This window comes from Perissodus microlepis, chromosome 18 (assembly GCF_051167445.1).
Source record: "Perissodus microlepis isolate ML-2025 ecotype Zambia chromosome 18, ASM5116744v1, whole genome shotgun sequence".
Classification (NCBI taxonomy): domain Eukaryota; kingdom Metazoa; phylum Chordata; class Actinopteri; order Cichliformes; family Cichlidae; genus Perissodus; species Perissodus microlepis.
In genome coordinates, this window is record NC_140478.1 from 11,141,024 (window position 1) to 11,159,472 (window position 18,449).

Below are 18,449 nucleotides of genomic sequence, written 5' to 3' on the forward strand. Positions count from 1 at the left end.
AAATTAGTAAATCATCAAAGGTTTCAGAGACTTATTAAAACAGTCCTACATGTTTTAGTATCAAATAAATAAGACACAATTTCTAGTTAAAAATCTTTTTAATTTATTTATACATATATTTATATATGTACACATATACTTACCTAGTCTTGTAAAGACAAGAAACACATTGTCAAATTCATTGTTAGTCATAAGCAGTACAGCTGAGACCCTCCAGAGTCGCAGTAATGATCCAGTAATGTAGTAGTCCCTGATTTAATGTTCTTTTCTTTTGCCTCATTCCAAAGCAAACTTGGTCATTTATATCCTTATTATTCTCCTTACTCTGTCCTTCTCTCCAAAAGCTTTTCAAAAAACAAGGCAAAGAAGAGGACAGATATTGAGGGAGTGCGCTGAATAGCTTACAGGGTTTTTTTTTAACTTTATATATTGTATATGTTTGCCTAGGCAGGCTCTGGTAAACCTGTCATTCCCTGTCAAAAGGACAAGTCATCTATGTTCATGTGAACAACTCTGTTTTGTTTTTTGAGGTAACCATTCTGGATCACACGCCGAAGCTTTCATTAACAGTCTTTCCTTTTCTCTTTACAATATTCCTAAAATATAATATCTGAAGCATCTCCTCTGACATATTCAACCGGCGGTAGTGAGGTTGCTAGAGTATACTAAATATTTTATCAATTAGGTAAAGTAACAGAAACAAGAAGTACTTAATTAAAGGCCTTTTGTGCTCTAGCAGACATGCCTGTCTTTTTATCCTTTCAGCTGTAAACATCTTGAGTTGTCTGCCGGCCCAATTAACTAAAGACTTGCACTTAGTTTCAAACTAAAATTTAGGCCATACTTTTGACTAATAGTGTAGGATCACTGCTGTGCCCCATTAACCTGTGTGAGATGTTACTTTAAATGAAAAAGATGCTGCTGCTCTGGGTATACAGGCAACATTTGTTTCTTACGGACTGCACTCTGGATCTGCATGTTAAAAGGAAACACCTTAGTGCCAGTATAGTAGCAGTAAGCTAGAATAAAGAGATATCCCTTTTGAAAAAGAAGCACCTGCATCAAATACAGATCATGGACTTAAATGGAACCCTGTTAATAGTCTTAAAATGTATACCCTTACCCTACATAGATAGTGTGTAGTGGGGCTTTTTTTGTTTTTTTCCACAAGGTGTCTGTATACTCACCTTTGTTAATTCAGTCCTTGTTATACATATACATGTACTTAATTGTGATTACAAATGGTGATATGCACAGAGCGTACAGTTATAAACAAAAAAAATAAAATCATATAATGTATATAATCAAACAGTACATTTGCCCTCATAACAGTCCCTTGGTCTTCAATAAAGTCCTTTGCAGTCCTTCATAGTGTTGTAAACTTTTTTTTATAAAGAAAAAAAAAGAAAGAAAAAAAATGTAAGTCTTTTTTAGAAATGTACTGCCACTTGTTGTGACTGAATGGGTGCCTTGAATATGTGCTGCATGCTGCCCTCTGGTGGAGAGGACCAGGAGCTGTGCTACAGGAAAGGGTTGGTGGATGAACCCCCTGAAGGGAATGGCCCGGCTGGTGCTCCTGCCTGAAATAAGAGAGAGTCCAAAAACATCGCTGATTTGAGAAAAATGAGTCTTTCAGAAAAACCAATCAGTCCATTTTTTAATTAGTGTGACAGCTTTTTGAGAACGTAATGCATGCTCACCACAAATGGGTTATTGGACATGCCAGGGACAGCTATGGGCTGCCCAAATGGTGTGATCGAGGGCTTGTTCTGACCATAGACTGGGTATCCAGGGCCTGGGGGAAGACAAAAGGTAAAGGGGTTTAAATGTGTTTGGGACTGCTCTGTCCAGCACTCTGCAGAGCCAGTATTTTCCTTTTATTTTATTACAACAGTTATATCATCATGCCATAAAGATAAGGCCATAAAGACATAAAGACAACCACTTTACAATGATTTAATGACAAGAGTCAAACCTTTAAAAATTCTACGGGAGTCTAAAAAAATTAAATTGCAAAGAAAGCCGCGGCCTGGCATGCTGGATTGCATTCAGGTGTAAACAGAGCCTTATGAGATTTATTTATTGTCATCATTCTGAACTACAGCAGACCTTAAAGCTTTGTATACTAAATGCAATCTTTTATCACTGTGCAGTAGCTGCCACTGCTAGGCTGCACTTTAATTTGAGGCAGCAAGGCTTCAACTTAATTCTTAATGCAGAGAGCTGTTATGTAAATAAGAACAAAAAAAGAAAAGCATGCAAAAAAAAAATTTAAATTAATGGCCGCCACTGCACAGACACTTAGGGTAAGAGGACGGAGGGATGTGGAAGACCACTAACCATTAGACTGAGGGTGATAGGCCCCTGGCTGAGAGTAAGGGATGGGGGCCTGACCAGGGAATTGCTGCTGGAAGTTTCCGCTGAAACTGGTGGGGAGGCAGTAGGAAGACGCATTCCCAAAGCCTGCAGGCATGCTCATAGAGCCAGTACCAAACGAGGCTACAAGACACACACAGCATGTGTGCACGGTCAGTGTACACACATACCCACAACACACACAAACACAAGGAGTAAATTCTAGATACTTTGCCTATTAGCTTTGTGATTTGCCAATGTAACTGAGTTACATCAAAGTAACACAAATGTCTAAGTAAAATAGAAACATTTATAGTGAAGTACGTTAAACTCTAAGTGCGTACACACCTGCAGCTGGAGCTCTGCCATTGGTCTGGAAAGGGTTGGTGGCCATTTCTGGAGGAATGGCTCCAGCAACGAATGGATTTGTGGATGGGACGGCTAGATGGAAAACAGCCATAAAATGAGTGTTTAAGCTAAATGAACAAGAGGTAAATGTTTTTTTATTTCTGTATGCATCATTGTAGTAGTGAGCACCATGAGCACCTCCAAAGCCAGGTTGCATACTGGGTAACACAGGTGGGTTTTGAGCTGGCGATGAACCCAGTGCTGGTCCAAATATGTTCCTGTAAAAAACATGATGCCACTGAATGTTTAATAAGGGATACGAAAGGCATTACCAGCCTTTTTAACATACACTTGTGCATCCGCATCAAGTGTTCATCACACTGATAAATACACTTATCAAATTAATGTATACTCTTCTAATACTGTTTTCAGCTTAGCAGAGAGGCCACATGAACAAATTCACTGTTCCTGGTAAACCTCACTGTGTGTGTGTGTGTGTGTGTGTGTGTGTGTGTGTGTGTGTGTGTGTGTGTGTGTGTGTGTGTGTGTGTGTGTGTGTGTGTGTGTGTGTGTCACTTTCTCACCCTTGCACATTGCTGCTTGTGGAGGCAGAGAAGCTGAGCTCGTTGTCTAACTCAGCCAGAGCAGCATAGCGGTCCTCTCTTTGGCTCCCTGTCTGACACTGGGCAGTGGCAGCACTAGACACTGATGGAATTGGCACTCCCCCCCCTTTCAACAAATATTAACATCAATAAAAGAACTAGTCAAACATCAAGTGCCACATGCACAAACACACACACATATACACACCCAAATAATTAAAAGGATCAAGAGCAATTCTCTCGCTGGGAACCTCCCTTCGCTGTCCTTTAGGGATGTCTTTTTCAAATGAGCACAAATTAAAAAGACATGCATGCGTATTCACAACACTTGTCAAATGGCCTTACGTGGACAATAGGGCTGTGCGATATGACCAAATATATCTGATGACGAAACGACACTATCGTTTGTTTCGTGGTGTTGCAAAATACACGGTTTACAGCAATATTTGTGAAGATGAGGCAGAACCAGGTAGCTCCAAACAGAAGGACCAGTCAAAAAAAATCGAGGATCTTATTCCTAAACGAGGGGCTACCTTGGTTTGGTTATGAAAAGTCTGACACTGACCAGAAAACCGTACTATGCAAATTATGCCGCAAACTGGTCCCCACCACAGACTCAAACATGACAAACGTCTTCTACCACCTAGGGCTGGCCGATATGACCCAAAATTCATATCGATATTTTTTAGCTGGATGGTGATATACGATATATATCTCGATATATATTTTTTTAAGCCATAAGGTAAGAACAAAAAGAGAGTTCTTAGTCAAAGCTGTGTCCCAGATGTCACACGGGCACTTTTATTAACATACAGCATAGATGTACATGAAGAAATTACTCAAAAATAATATTATTAAATAATAATGCTCCATAAATAAAAGAAAACAATGTTGTTTTTGTGCATAACAAAAAGCTCACAATTGTGCAGTCAAAATGTAAACTAAAAGATGCTGAGCATAATAACAAAGACAGATTTCACAGCTGCTCTGTTCCCAAGTTCTACTGCGTGACTGACAGGCTGGAGTTTGAAATCCACTTAGTAACCGTGTCTCTTAACAGGTGCCATTTATGGTCCTTATACACACACAATACGGTAATATTACGTTGAAGCACAGTACGTTTTACTCCGCGAGGCTCCGGACTACGGTAGCCGTAATGCTCCGACAATCCATCAAGGTGCAGCTCCGTAGCTTACCAAAGTCGAACTAAAACATTTTTGACAGATTGCTGAGCGCCGTGTTCCACATAAAATCGGTTCGCGGTCAGTAAACACAACCAGAATTCATACATAAGGCGCGCTGTCGATTTTTGAGAAAATGAAAGGATTTTAGGCCGTCATGTCGTTAGCGCGGTTAGCTCGTTAACACGTTGACGCCGTCCAGCCCCACGCACGGGGCGATCCGCGGTAACTCGTTAACGGAGATTTGCCGTGTCCATCTTGTCGTTGCCTGCAGGTGAAGCGATGGGGGAGGAAGGGGAGTTGTGTTCAGTGAAGGAGAGGCGAGGCCCAATAACGTTGCATAGAGACAAAAGTGGACGAAAGAGAGGCAAACTTGCGGCTCCACAAGTATAATTATAACGTAACATATACTATATCGATATAAACGATATTGTCACATCTTATATCTCGTATGAAAATATATCGATATATCGCCCAGTCCTACTACCACCTACGCAAGAATCACGTGAAAGAGTATGGACAGAGTTTACAGATGAGAAGCAAAAAAAGAGCCGTCATGTGCTCAAAATAAACCTTAGATTCAAACGTTAGAACAGCCTTTTCCCCGCAGCACACTAGGGCTGTGCGATATGACCAAAATCTCATTTCCCGATATAAAACATCTATGTCCGATAACGATATAAATGACAAAAATTTAACATTTTCTGTAAATTCTGTGAATCTCGGGTAGTTGAAGTCTTTCCAGCTGGGCGTCGTGTATCTGGAGTCCAGTGTTTTACCGATGCATGAAACTACACATTTTTAGACATAGGTTGTAACGGCCGCCGTTTTCTTTGCGGCGTGCTGCAGGGAAAAGCCTGTTCTAACGTTTGAGTCTAAGGTTTATTTTTTAGCACCTGACGGCTCTTTTTTGCTTCTCATCGGTAAATACTCTGCATACTATTTCACGTGATTCAGTTTATTTTGAAAAGTCTCAACAGGATCTTGAGCTTTATTGTGAAAGGTTTATGTGGAAAATAAACAAGCGGACACGTGATGGTTTTACCATCGTTGTTGCTAACGACAACGCATAAAAACAGGCGCTTGTCCGTCCGTAATGTGGTTATATTAAATATAAGAGAAAGAGAGAACTTAAAGAAATTAATATAGCCACTACAGTGACCATCAAAACGATGAAAAAATATTGCCGTAAACAGTTTATTTTGCAACACCATGAAACAAACGATAGCGTAAAATGAAACGATAGACATTTTTATATCGTCATCCGATATATCGAACAGCCCTACAGCACACCATGTAATAAATTCTCACAAAGAAAAGGCGTCCGTTACAACTTATATCTAAAAATATATAGTTTCATGCATCAGTCAAAACACTCGACTCCAGGTACACCACACTCAGCTGAAAACACTTCACACAAGTCAAGTTGCCCGAGATTCAGAGAATTTACAGAAAAAGCACTATTTTGTGATATATATCATTATCGGGATGAGAAATGTCTCATATTGGGATATGAGACTTTGGTCCAAGTGGACAATAAGGGACATCGTTTTAAGTCTGGGGGAAAAACGGGCTATATTCTTGTCTAATAACATGTCATCTTGAATAAAAACTGAGGTTGTTTCTGGGACACCTCGCGTTATACCAACCTGACCACTAAGATGTTAGAAGGTCTTCAACAACAGTTCTGTGTCTTCTGTGAGGTTAAACAACACAAGCTCTCCACAAACTGTTTAGTTTTTTCTGCCCCTCAGCTGTGATGTTGCCAGTTTTTCTGGCTGGAACGCTCACATGGAGCAGACAGACGGTATTTTACATACCCGCCCGTCTGTTTACATTCTCTGAATCCCGCCAGCCTGCAGCCTGGTTCCTGATGATATCACACACTTGGTGAAGTGTGTCCAGCAAGCACGACACGAGAAAGGGTTAAGGAAAGGTAGGATTTTATGAGTTTGTAACTCCCTAAGCTAAAACGATGGCCATGGTAGGAGAGAAAAATATTGTGCAGTCTGAGCCCAGCGTTATACTTTACACACTGGCAATGGTCTGCTAGCGTCCACACGATGTGCAATATTGTCAGCAAAGGATGGATGCAAGCTCTGTGCAGATGTCATGTACCCTCCAGTTTAGGCTGACCGTTACACTATAGGGCACTGCCTGTGCACGCATCCTCTAAATGGCCTCCAAGCAGTACAATAAATACAACTGCTCATCCGAGATAACCATAGCAACAGTGACAAAGACCAACAAAAACCTCGAGCATCCAGAGTGCATTCCTGGATACAGCGGGCTGGGCCAAAGGACACAGCAGGTGAGAGATGAATAAAGAAAAACTGTAGTAAGGGTGCATACATGTGGATAAGATGGAGGGGAAAAATGGCAGGGAGGGTGGTACCTGATGAAAAGGACTTTGAGGGAGGTGATGTGCTCTGATGGGATGGAATTGCAGTGTTTCCAAATGCATCAAAGTTGGCAAAGTTGGTATTTGAATTACCCTGAGGTGCTGCTGCCATACACAAGGGAAAATTAACAACAGACAATGAATGTGGGAATAAAAACAATGGTAAGAGAAAAATGTAAGGGACAATGACAAAACACAGTGTTCGCATATCTGTATTTACTAGTTGGATGTCAATTAAAAAAAACACCAACAGTACATGTTATGAGAATCATGAAAGACATCTTACCTGACTGGTTTGGAAAATGTGCAAAGTTGGCAAAGTTGGTAGGGGTGGCAGTTTGAGTGGGTGGAGCAGCAAAAATGTCACCCAGGTCTGAGAGCAAGTCAAATTTCTTCTCCTGAGCAGCGCTCTGAGCTTGGGAACGAGCTAGCCCCGGAGACTGGGTGGTGCAGTCAGGAAAAAATTGTAAAAAAAAAAAAAAAAAAAAAAAAAATCACACACACAAAAAAAAAACAAGACTTTTCTTCAGCTGAAAATTGAATGAGAAAGGAAAAGAGTGGCCGATGGGTTGAAAGAGGCTCTGTGTGCATTCGTCTCACCTGGCGCAGAGGGGTCTTATTGAGCTGCAGGGTTTTGAGGGGTTGGACTTCTGGTGTGCTGCCAGTGCTGCTTGCTGAGGAGCCGGACACAGAAGCCTGAACATTTGCTACTACCCTTGCCTGGTCAGGAGGAACATACCTAAAAATCCAGGGAAGAGCACCAGCACGAAACAAAAGCCATATTTAGTCCCAGCACACAGCTTTGATAACATGATGGTCATACTGAAGTGCTATTGGAACATATCATTTTAGGTCTCAAACGAAGCATATGGTCTGAAGATTTTCACATATATGGTTTCTGTTACCTTAATTTACTTAGTTATAGTGCTGGATAAATGGTAGGGTTGATGACCCTTGTGACACTAAGTTGGATAAGTGTTTGAGACAAAGGCAGAAGGACAGTATTTCAAAAGAAGATAAAATTGGCCCCGCGCTTTGTACATGAGTATTTGAGAGTTGTGCTTGAAATCCAAAAATTCTGCAGAAGAAGCAGCAAAATGATACAGAAAAAGAAAGCCTTAGACAATGAAGAATGTGCTGCCAAACTCAAACATATGGTTAACCAAGTCCACAGCAACAAAATGGTTTTTGGCAAAGGTAAAGCTCAGCAATCATTTTCTTTGCTGACAGTAACAAGCAAGGACTGAACAAGAACTTTGTGAATTCTTAGCACTCTAAAGTATTTACTACCTTTATAACATAACCCAATGTTTGCACACAGTTAAAAAAAAAGATATATATAAAAGTGAAATAAAGTATGCAAATATCACTGCTCAAACCTGATAAAACAAATAAAACAACAAGGTTATGTTACCATCTCTTCTTTTCATATTTTTCCTGGAGGAACTCTTTTACTTTCTGTGGTTCTCTGAAATCTGGAACGACTGATGTTCTGTCGTCATAGAGGCCCAACCAGATGTGTTTACAGACCTACAGGGGGGCACAGGAATGAAGGGAGTGGGAGGCAAGGAGAGGATAGTGGTGGGGGTGGTGGCACAGCCATGAACGAGGTGAGGGAGAGTAAAGGGAAAAGGGGGGAAGGGGTGGAGAGAAATGGGAGTATATAAAAAGGAGAAAGGAATGCCAATAACTCAAATAAAGAAGGCTACTGCTAAATTAGGACATGATTATCAAAATAATGCTCGACAGTGTAAATGACAGTGCTGAGCGCTTTGCTGTAAAGTGTGCGCGATACCTCGTTGCTGTGTTTCTGTAGGAACTCGATTTCCTGCTGTGTGAATGTGGTCATAGAGATGGACTTCACTCTGTGTGGGGGATTCAGTCCTCGCCTGTGGGTGGAGGAGGTATATGTTGTTAGCTAAAGAACAAAAGAAGCAGGATGCCAACCAGTGCTGTTCGTTTACAAAGAAAAAGCAAACAGAAACCCAAACCACAGATGCCTCATTACATCTTCTTGTCAGAGTGAACGCACCCTTGAGTACTTTATAGCCATTTTCACACATGCACAACAGCAGCCCTGAGCTTTTCATATCATTAATAGATGCAGAACACACATGTCCCGTGGAGCCAGACATTAAATGCCTTTTAACCCGTCAGCTCCCTGTGCAAAGTCTGTGTGATTTCTCACAGTGCTGATTTACACCAGCGTGAAAAAAGCTGCGCGGAAATGTCCGGTGAAATCACAGGGAGACAGAGTGGTCATCATGTCTCCTGTCTCTAAGAAGAGCATTTCCAACGCATCTGAAAATGAGTTTCTCCTGCAGTGTGGTACATGTAAGGACAACTTTAGAAAGCAGCTTTGTTTGGGACCTGCCAAGCACATCGGACAGATGTTTCTAAAATACAGAACAACAACAAAAAAAGTATGTTTGCACTTAGTATAGTTTTAGGTTCAAATATTAGGATTGTAATTGTAAATTCACTGATATCCCAAACATTACTGACATAGTTTAATTACATGTGACATATATTTATTAGGGATTTCTAGCAGATGCCATAATATCAACATATCAACAAATAATCTGTGTGTAGTCGGCACGTTCTCCCTCTCTGAAATCACTCCAGCTTCCCCCCACAGTCAGAAGTGATGCAGGAGTTTGTTAATCAGCAATGTTACACCGTCCATAGGTGTGAATGTGAGTGTGAACGGTTGCTTGTCTCTCTGTATTAGCTCTGTTGCAGACTGGTGACTTGTCTAGGTTGGACCACACCTTTCGCCCCATGACAGCTGGAACTGGCTCCAGCCCGTTGAACTGATGGATGGATAATCTGTAAACCCAAACTTACTTTTGGTTTAATGTTTTGAAACAAGAAAGTCCCTGTCCATATTTACCATGGACACATGGAAAAAAAAGTTAAAACAAATCTCGATCAGCTGATCTGAATCAAGTGCAAAAATCAGTGCAAAATAACTGTGTAGTAACACTAGTGAGTATTCAGGGATTGCGACACATATAAATCCAAATGTAAGTTTGTACAAACTGGTTTGTGAACTTTAGCATAAAGAGTAAACATGACCAAAAAAAATGTTGTGATTTATTGATTGATTATGTAGGACAAAGATCACACGTTTAAATGCTAAGAGAGAATATATGCATGCACACACAATATCAACATAAAAGGAGTAAAACAAGGCTACATTAAAAAAAAAATACATCCAAATCTGCCTCAAGCAGAACGTCCTCAAACCCAAACTATTGCTGAAGAAAAACAAAACTCATTTAAAACAAACTGAATTCAGGTCAACAAAGAGACATTGTCATTGGAAACCAGGATTGATGTAAAAATTTATGTAAACTGCAACTTGACAGACCTTCAACACTTTGTCTAAACATGGGGAAAAGTACAGTAGTTAGTATTTGGTCTGCACATACCAAATCATTGTACAGACCTGTCCACATAGAACACAGCTCACTTTGAGAAACTGATTATTCATCTAATTATTTCCAGTTGCCAGAAAAAAAATGTGAATACCAAGATTTCTTGCAGCGACTCCTCATAAATTGTGTTCTTCTGAGTCACAATCATCTACACTCACAATCTGACTAAACTGTTAACTCACGAACACACATTTACTCAACACAATGATTCATCACTTGAAGTGCAGACTGTACAAAAAAAATTACATGACAAACTCTATAACGAGCAGCAACAACTTCCAACGAACATTTCCTGTAGCTGCTTAACCCTAACCCTAACACAACTACCATAGGGCAAAATGTGGCCGTACACCCTATACAAGTCCCCAGTCTTTTGATATCACTTTTTTTAGTTGGTGTGCTAATACTTTAACATATTTAAAATCCCATTCGCATTTTGTTTGTTTGTTTGCTTGTTTTTTCCATTTTGGGCTGCATATGATGTCAGAGAAACCAGATATACGGTAATATGGTCAGGACAATGTTCCATCTGTGAGTATAGAAGCCCCACCCACCTGCTGTCCAAACCTTCTGTTTGTGAGGAGCTGCCAATTAGAAGAAAATTAGTTTTAAACTTGCTTTAGACAGACTTGTTATAAACTGAAGCCTGGCATAAGACAGACAAGCTTTATGCTGAACTGTCAATCATGCAGAGCTACTCTAATAGAATTTAAGAATTGAATACAGGGCTAAAAACTATCATAATGTCCAATTTAAAGGGTAAGCAGTGGCTGGCAACACCTTGTCTTAAGTAATTACCATGCTGTATACTGATAGCAGGATACGCAGAAATGTTTCTCAGTATCAGCAACTTAATGGGTGTGGGCGGACAGCATATTGCGCTGATCCGGTTTATTGCCTGAATTGCGATTTCACAATGATTTGACATTATGAGGAAGATGTGGTTCAGTCGCAGTTGCAGGCGACCCACTGGCCCAGCTGCTCTTCAGTTACTTCCCAACTTCAGAGACCCACCCTGCTTCTGCTTATCTGGATGTGTGTGTGTTCTTGCGACAAGCCTTCTCAGAGGTCCAGCTAAAGTTCAACTAGAGGAGGTTCCCCCCCATGACGTGCCGTTTTTGAACCCGGTGGTCAAATATTTGACTGTCAGCCAAAGTTACGAACCCAGCGTTAGGCGTGCTACCCTAGACACACACACACTCACACAGACAATCAAGCCACTGACACAGCCCCCTCACTCACCCTGTGTGTTTTGTAATAACATGTTATCACACTAAAGCAGCGATGTAAACAATCCAATCTGCTAACACCGCCCATCCCAGCCCGACAGCTCCGGGCTGAACCGAAGGTAACGTCTGCGTTACCTGTCCTCACTTTAACACTAGCTAACTAGCTAACGGTACCGCCAAGTCAGCGCCGGTGTCCCCACCGCCGGTGTCCCCACCGCCGTCCAACCGCGGGACACTAAAGAATAAATACAACACTTTGGCCCAAAAGGACACTCACAAGATCCCGGAGCAGGTGGTACAGACGAAGGAGCCCACTGTCATGTTGACATAGGTCGGGCCGCGTTGGTCGCAGTCGAAGCATTTCCTATTCGCGGGCAGGCTAGTCATTTCCCGGAGCATCTTCAGATGAGTCTCCTCCTGCTTACGCTTCGCACTCGTCGCCATGACCGAAAAACTAAAACGGCTTGTTTTACCTAGGGGTGGGGGGAGTGTGGTCAAGGGACGCGGGGCAGGACGGGTGTCTTCAGGACAAACTTGCCGCGTACGACGGCGGTAACTGTGGTCTGAGAGACACCTTGCTGTGAGAGGTCTACGGACCGACTGGCACACTTCTTCTCCTACACGCGAAAAAAGTGAGCCCCAGCAGCTCCTCATCCACCGGCGCCATCTGTTGGTTTGGAATGACGCCTCGTATTGTGGTTTAAAATTAACACTTGCCTTTGGAAGTGCTTCAGAAAATAATGTGCTATGAAAACACAGCACTTTTACAGTGTCCATCCGCTCATAAGCACATCGCGCAACAAAACACAGTCAAAGATTGCTTTAATTTAAAAAGGCAAACTGAAACTGATATAAAAATACAAAACATAAAGAGCATGAACATAAATTCTACACATTTTTGCATTTATTTAAACACTTCAGTGTCTCTTTTAGACATGATACCGCTTGTACATGTTTTAATATTCAAGTCTTTGGTCCCTGCCTTGGCACACTTTACACAACAGGTGCTCATTGAATATCTAGAGATGAGACATCCGCTGTCTCCAGTTTTGGCCTCCCTGACAGTGATCACACTGTTCCCTTTCATAGCCATCCACCTCCTGCTCTGCTTTTCTTGGTGGCTTTGCAGGAAACTGCTGGACACACTGAAGAACTACCCAGTGATTACCATTGTTGTCGACCATACTGTTCACATGAGATCACTTTACTGTACTGTCAGAGGAGCTGTCTTGTGTGATGCCTATTTTGAGTTCTTCTTAAAAAGTAAAAGGCACTTTGATCAGATAAATCCTGTAAAAAAAAAGATTTTTTTCCTATAAAAATATTTACATTTTTAAAAATATTACCGTAACCCAAGATCAAATGAACAGAATAACATTTCTCTTATGGTGCATATTCAAGATTGGGATGACAGATAAGCTGCATGTTGAAATGGTCCATAATTTTTTGAGATGTCCAGACAGAGATGAACTGAGAGAAGAACACTCCCATCCTTGTGGCGTAGACAACTGGCACATGCTTATTTTGACTTTGGTCTCTTTCTGTTGCTGGTTGGGGAGCTTGCATTGTCCACAGGCTAGAGGAAAAGTACGAAAAGCTAATTTTATCAAAGTTATTTTTACCATTTTATTCCTAAAAACGCACACGTTTTGATTTATATTTGCATCACTGTTTTCTGAGCTCACCTGCACTCGCTTTCTGGTAACCCTAAAGAAGTCCTTAATGCAAGTCTGCTTCCCACCACCCTCTGCCTTTTCCTTTTCCCTCTCCTCCCGTTTATTTTCCCGCGTCATACGGAACTTCACCATTCGATTACGGATCCTCTCCTCCCTAAAATCAAACAAAGATGACTTTCAATTTTCATATGTATAGTTTCATTCATTCTATATATACATACACATACATATATATACACACACTAAAAGAAGCACAATAGAAAAGCTCAATAAAAAACGTACTTAATCCGTTTGGTGTGACAGAGGAACTCAACCAAGGCCTCCTCATTTGGCTCGGTCCAGATGAGCTCGGGAGCTGAGCTTTGTGGTCCATCCAAGAAAATCTTCCTTGCTTCTCTGTATTTCCAATTATTTGGAACAGGATGGGTCTAAAGGCCAGATATCACTGGCTTGTTAGACGTCACATGTTCTTTTGTAAGAGAGGTAAAGCCAAAGCTACAAAGACCATCTGATACCTTTCTGTTGATATGCAAAACCACATCCTCTATGGTACGGTGCTTCTGGATGAGGGTCAGAGCTCTCTTAGGACCCAAACCGGGTATCTTTTCACAGTAGTCGCAGCCGAGCAAAATACACAAGTCAACAAACTGGCAGACAAATACAAAATAAGAGAATAAGACAGCTAAAGTGCATTTCTATAGCAGTATGTCCAATACAGATATATTATAATAAATTACATACTTTCAGAGAAATCTAAATGTTTCAATCTTACCTCCTTACGACCAATTTGGAGTTTTTCTAATAGTTTAGGTAAGGAGTATTCAATGACTTCACTGTAAAAAAAGAGCGTAAATAAAACATTAAGTTCAACTAGATCAACTAGTTCACAACTAGATGTCAAAATCTAAAACCAAAACAAAGACAAGCAGAAATAATACATTAAGAATAAGTAACCAAACAAAAGACATGAAAATGAATGTTTCAAATACAACGATAATCAAACGTCTCTTATATTTTTTTACCCCTATATTTTTAAACATTTTAAAGAAATACACAACTATAACACAACTATTCCATACATGTGACATATATAGATTTAAAAAAAAATAAAAAAAATTTGCTTTTATCAAACATGCCGTTTGTTCTCAGTTGATACTGTATCTCTCTGAGTACAGTTTAAAAGTAAATTATTTTGTGCTTTGTATGTTATCAGCAAAGTGCGTGATCAACGATATCAGAAAACCTTAAGACGTGTAGTAGTTCATCCATTTATAAAGCTTTCAGCTTTCTTGTGTAGCAAATTCAGAGGATTAATGTTTGTTATCTCAGCCAAGGTCATGTTTTTGATAGCATTTGCGTGTGCGATATTTTGTCTGTAAAAACGATAACTCAAAATGTTTAGAATGAATAAAACTTTGTAGGGGTGTAGAGTGGAGTCATTTCAACAATCCATTATCCACTGGCTACTCCTACATAATGTTTTATGTATCTACACCAGCTGTTTTTAACCAGTCTTCTGCTGCAGCAGTGCTAATTTTTCTAAAAGATTTTGCTAGCATGAAGTTTCAACATTATATATTTATCCATTTTGAAATTAATAATAATAATAATAATAATAATAATGGATTGCATTTATATAGCGCTTTTCGGGACCCCTCAAAGCGCTTTACAATTCCACTATTCATTCACTCTCACATTCATACACTGGTGAAGGCAAGCTACAGTTGTAGCCACAGCTGCCCTGGGGCAGACTGACAGAGGCGAGGCTGCCATATTGCGCCATCGGCCCCTCTGGCCAACACCAGTAGGCGGTAGGTGAAGTGTCTTGCCCAAGGACACAACGACCGAGACTGTCCGAGCCGGGGCTCGAACCGGCAACCTTCCGATTACAAGACAAACACCCAACTCTTGAGCCACGATCGCGATTCATATCACGATTAATATCACGATTAATATCATACTTATAAGAATTTCAATTGTTTTCTTTCTATTTTTATTTATATTTTACACCACATCTCAACTTGGTTTAGAAACTGAGTGTAAACTACCTGCTAATGAGCTGCAAGCAGCCCTTTTCTGTCTGACAGTCCACTGCTGTCTGCAAGAAAAAGTAAGGAGCAGATTTCCTTTTCTTTTCTTATGAGACTTGTGGCTGTGGTTTAAAATAGTTCACCACCTGCTGCCAGAAAGTACAGTCATTATGGAGCTCCGTCTCATCTACTATAAATACAGAAAATCAGTGCAAGTGAGCAGGTTATTACAATAACCTGAGATTCTAATCATTTGACATAATAATTTACATAAAAACACATATGAGAACCTCATAAAGCTTTGGATCTGATCATGAACACTAAATTAATGCAACAACCATTGCAAACATTTGAAATATTTCTTCTTTTTAAATATAAACAAATTTAGTAAAGTGAGCTGCACAGTTTCTACCTGTCCTTCTTTGCATTCAGCTGACGAATAAGAATATTGGCTCCAAACGGCAGCGTGTCCATGTCCTCTGACGCCACAGCGTGCACAGTTCCCTCTCTCACCAGCTGAGCGCACAGTGCCTCAGCGTCCCCTGGAGCCTGAGAGACAAAAGTGACATGCATGAAGAGAAATCTGCAGAGGAGGAAGAACAAACATATTCATTACTTAGCAGGTCGTACCTGGATAACAGGTACACCAAGATACTTCAGGAGCTGAAGACATTCTTTAGTCTGTAATGACGCTGCAGTGAGCACAGAGGAAAAACACATCAAAATAATATTCCCAGTAGATCACCCCTGTTCTACAACCACTGAAAACTCAAGTCTTTGTGCATTTTCTGCACAGACATACCTGTGCCCGTCCAGTTTGAGTAATTCCTACCTGCTGTCTGGGCTCGCTTCTCAAGCTGCAGAAACAACAATTTTCAATCAGTCACAGTCGTCTGTACTGCAGGAACCTGCTGTCTCTGTTATCTGGCAGTTATCAAATTTACCTACACGTTCAAAATATTTACTGTAGACTAGTCTCTCTGACCTAAAGTGTTCTTAAACATGCCAGGAAATGTTTAGTATCATGTTAAGTCAAAAACTATACATGCAGGTTGTGTCTTACAACAGCCTTCTTTTCCCCAGGAGGCTTTCCATCAAACACAAAGACCGGTTTTATGCCATGTTCCAGGAAAGTGAGTGTGCGAAAGAAGAGACCTGTGAGGGGGCTGGAGAAGAGAAATCAAGAGCATTTCACAAATATACACAGACAAAAAAAGAAAATAGAAAGAATTTTTCCTGCACAGCTACCTCGAGGGTTTATAGAGAATGGTCTGAAAAAGAGAAAATATCCAAAAAGCAGTAGCTCTCTGGGTGAAAACGCCTTGTTTATGCCAGAGGTCAGAGAAGGATGGCCAGACTGCTTCAAGCCGATAGAAAAGCAACATTAACTTAAATAATCATTTGTTAAAACCAAGGTATGCAGAAGAGCATATCTGAGCATATGACACGCTGAACCTTAAAGCAAATAGGCAGAAGACCACACAAGGTGCCGCTCCTGTCAGCAAGCCTCTGAGGAATGTTTCAAGCCCCTTCTTTAATCTATGCAACAAAGAATTAAGGTTTTTCTGAAGATAAACATGGGTTCAACCCAAAACTGGCAAGGTGTACCTAACAATGTGACCAGTGAGTGTATTTTACTGGTGTCAGTGAGGTCTTGTTTACACTAATTGGCTGTATAGTTGTAGGATGTGGTGATTTTTGTAAGCCCTTTCTAATATTTTTAATCTCATGCACTGATAACACAGTGCAACCTTTAAAAGAACAAATTAAGTGAAATGAATGAAAGAAAAAAATTAAAATCTTTAGAAATGTTATTGCAGGATTATTTTAATTCAAATGTCTACTATTCTACAAGTGTTTGTATTTTTCTAGGCACCCAGTGTACTAGGTTTGATATAAGGAATTAATACACCATGATAAACAGTAAAGAGATAGAAAAAATAACGTTTACTTCAGTTTAACAGGACAGAACAGCATCACAACATGCTTACCTCAGTGAAGGCGTTGCTGCACGGAACTGATTTACAACAATAGAGGTATCGAGTGCGATTACTTTTCCTGTGGAGTATAGTAATACAACAACAGCAGCGTGAATACACAACAGTTTAAATTTGCCCTTAGACATTAATTACTTTTCAGTAACATCCACTCAAATTACACTTGATTAAATTCACCTAAACGCACTTGAAATGATCTACACCATTAAGCCAAGTCAAATACTGTACTCCATTTACTTGTCAGGAATTTATGATGGAAAAAAATTTCCAGCAATAGCAGTATTGATAATAATAATAACATGCAGCGCTGATTTGTACTGTATAAATTGCTGGTAGCTTTGCCTTTTCTTTTATGGCTTTTCTCAGCAGTAAACAGAGCTGGACTGTGGACCACTTCATATAGAGTTCAGATAACATTTGATTCCTTGTGTCATGGTGCTCAAAGTGTGAGGCGAATAGTATTAATAACAGTTATCACGCAATGCCGTGTGTGTGTTTTCGGCACTAATAAAGTTACATTGAATTAAAATAAATACTAAGAGACAGATGTTTTGATTGGACTGTCGAGTTAGCTGATCAACATAAGAGAAATAGTGCGGACGCGGGTAAGTTATTATTAATTACTACCTCGGAAAGCCTGATTATTATAGCAGTAGCTTTTAATTCCTGGTACGTGGACTGGTAATACTTTTTTTTAAAAACGTTTCTTTAATGTCAGGCGCTATAATTACAGCTAGCGATGCTAGTAGCTAGGGGGAGAGTGCTAACATTAGCGGCTAGCAGCTGCAGCTGACCTCCTTAACAGAGTCAGACCTGCTGCTGAAACCATCACCGATCGTGTCTGTACCTGTGTAGTCAGTGATATCCTTATACGATATGGCATCAGGAGCATCTGATCGTATTAAATCAGCCAGTTTAGTGATCCCCATTGTGCCGTCACCACCGACAGTTTCCTCTTCGTGTTACTGTTCCAGGAAAAAAGCGAAAAAGTGATTTAAAGTGACTTAAGTCGAGTTTCCCAGATAATTAGAGCAGGATCCCTTGGATAGTAGATTGTCGATAAAGTTTTAATTGAAGACGTCTCTCAAGTTATGCCTTTCAAGTTAAAAACACATCATCATCTTCTTCTTCCTGGTGCTGCATGCCTGCCACCTAATGGAGAGTGTCGGAGTCAGCGCTGAACACACACA

At 40.4% G+C, this 18,449-nt stretch overlaps 2 protein-coding genes across 4 annotated transcripts; both read right to left on the minus strand.

Moving 5' to 3' along the window:
- Nucleotides 1-79: 79 nt before the first annotated feature.
- agfg1b (ArfGAP with FG repeats 1b) lies at nucleotides 80-12,225 on the minus strand. Of its 3 annotated transcripts, none has more exons than XM_084911578.1 (12): nucleotides 11,834-12,225; nucleotides 8,683-8,776; nucleotides 8,302-8,417; nucleotides 7,488-7,626; nucleotides 7,174-7,327; nucleotides 6,882-6,989; nucleotides 3,288-3,432; nucleotides 2,902-2,981; nucleotides 2,704-2,796; nucleotides 2,341-2,499; nucleotides 1,701-1,795; nucleotides 80-1,580 (listed from the first exon to the last, which is right to left on the minus strand). In XM_084911578.1, the coding sequence occupies exons 1-12, from the start codon at nucleotides 12,208-12,210 to the stop codon at nucleotides 1,521-1,523; spliced, it is 1,620 nt and encodes a 539-aa protein (XP_084767704.1). In that variant the 5' UTR covers nucleotides 12,211-12,225; the 3' UTR covers nucleotides 80-1,520. The 3 variants fall into 3 exon arrangements, with proteins under 3 accessions (XP_084767704.1, XP_084767703.1, XP_084767705.1); XM_084911577.1 differs by having other exon boundaries at nucleotides 6,882-6,992; XM_084911579.1 differs by lacking the exon at nucleotides 6,882-6,989.
- Nucleotides 12,226-12,361: 136 nt separating this feature from the next.
- Nucleotides 12,362-18,398, minus strand: LOC146367357 (putative flap endonuclease 1 homolog). The gene is made up of 11 exons (XM_084911581.1): nucleotides 18,107-18,398; nucleotides 17,254-17,320; nucleotides 16,326-16,428; nucleotides 16,065-16,119; nucleotides 15,893-15,954; nucleotides 15,675-15,811; nucleotides 14,005-14,065; nucleotides 13,748-13,879; nucleotides 13,515-13,660; nucleotides 13,242-13,386; nucleotides 12,362-13,132 (listed from the first exon to the last, which is right to left on the minus strand). Exons 1-11 carry the CDS (start codon nucleotides 18,186-18,188, stop codon nucleotides 13,076-13,078), a joined length of 1,047 nt encoding a protein of 348 aa, XP_084767707.1. The 5' UTR covers nucleotides 18,189-18,398; the 3' UTR covers nucleotides 12,362-13,075.
- Nucleotides 18,399-18,449: the final 51 nt, after the last annotated feature.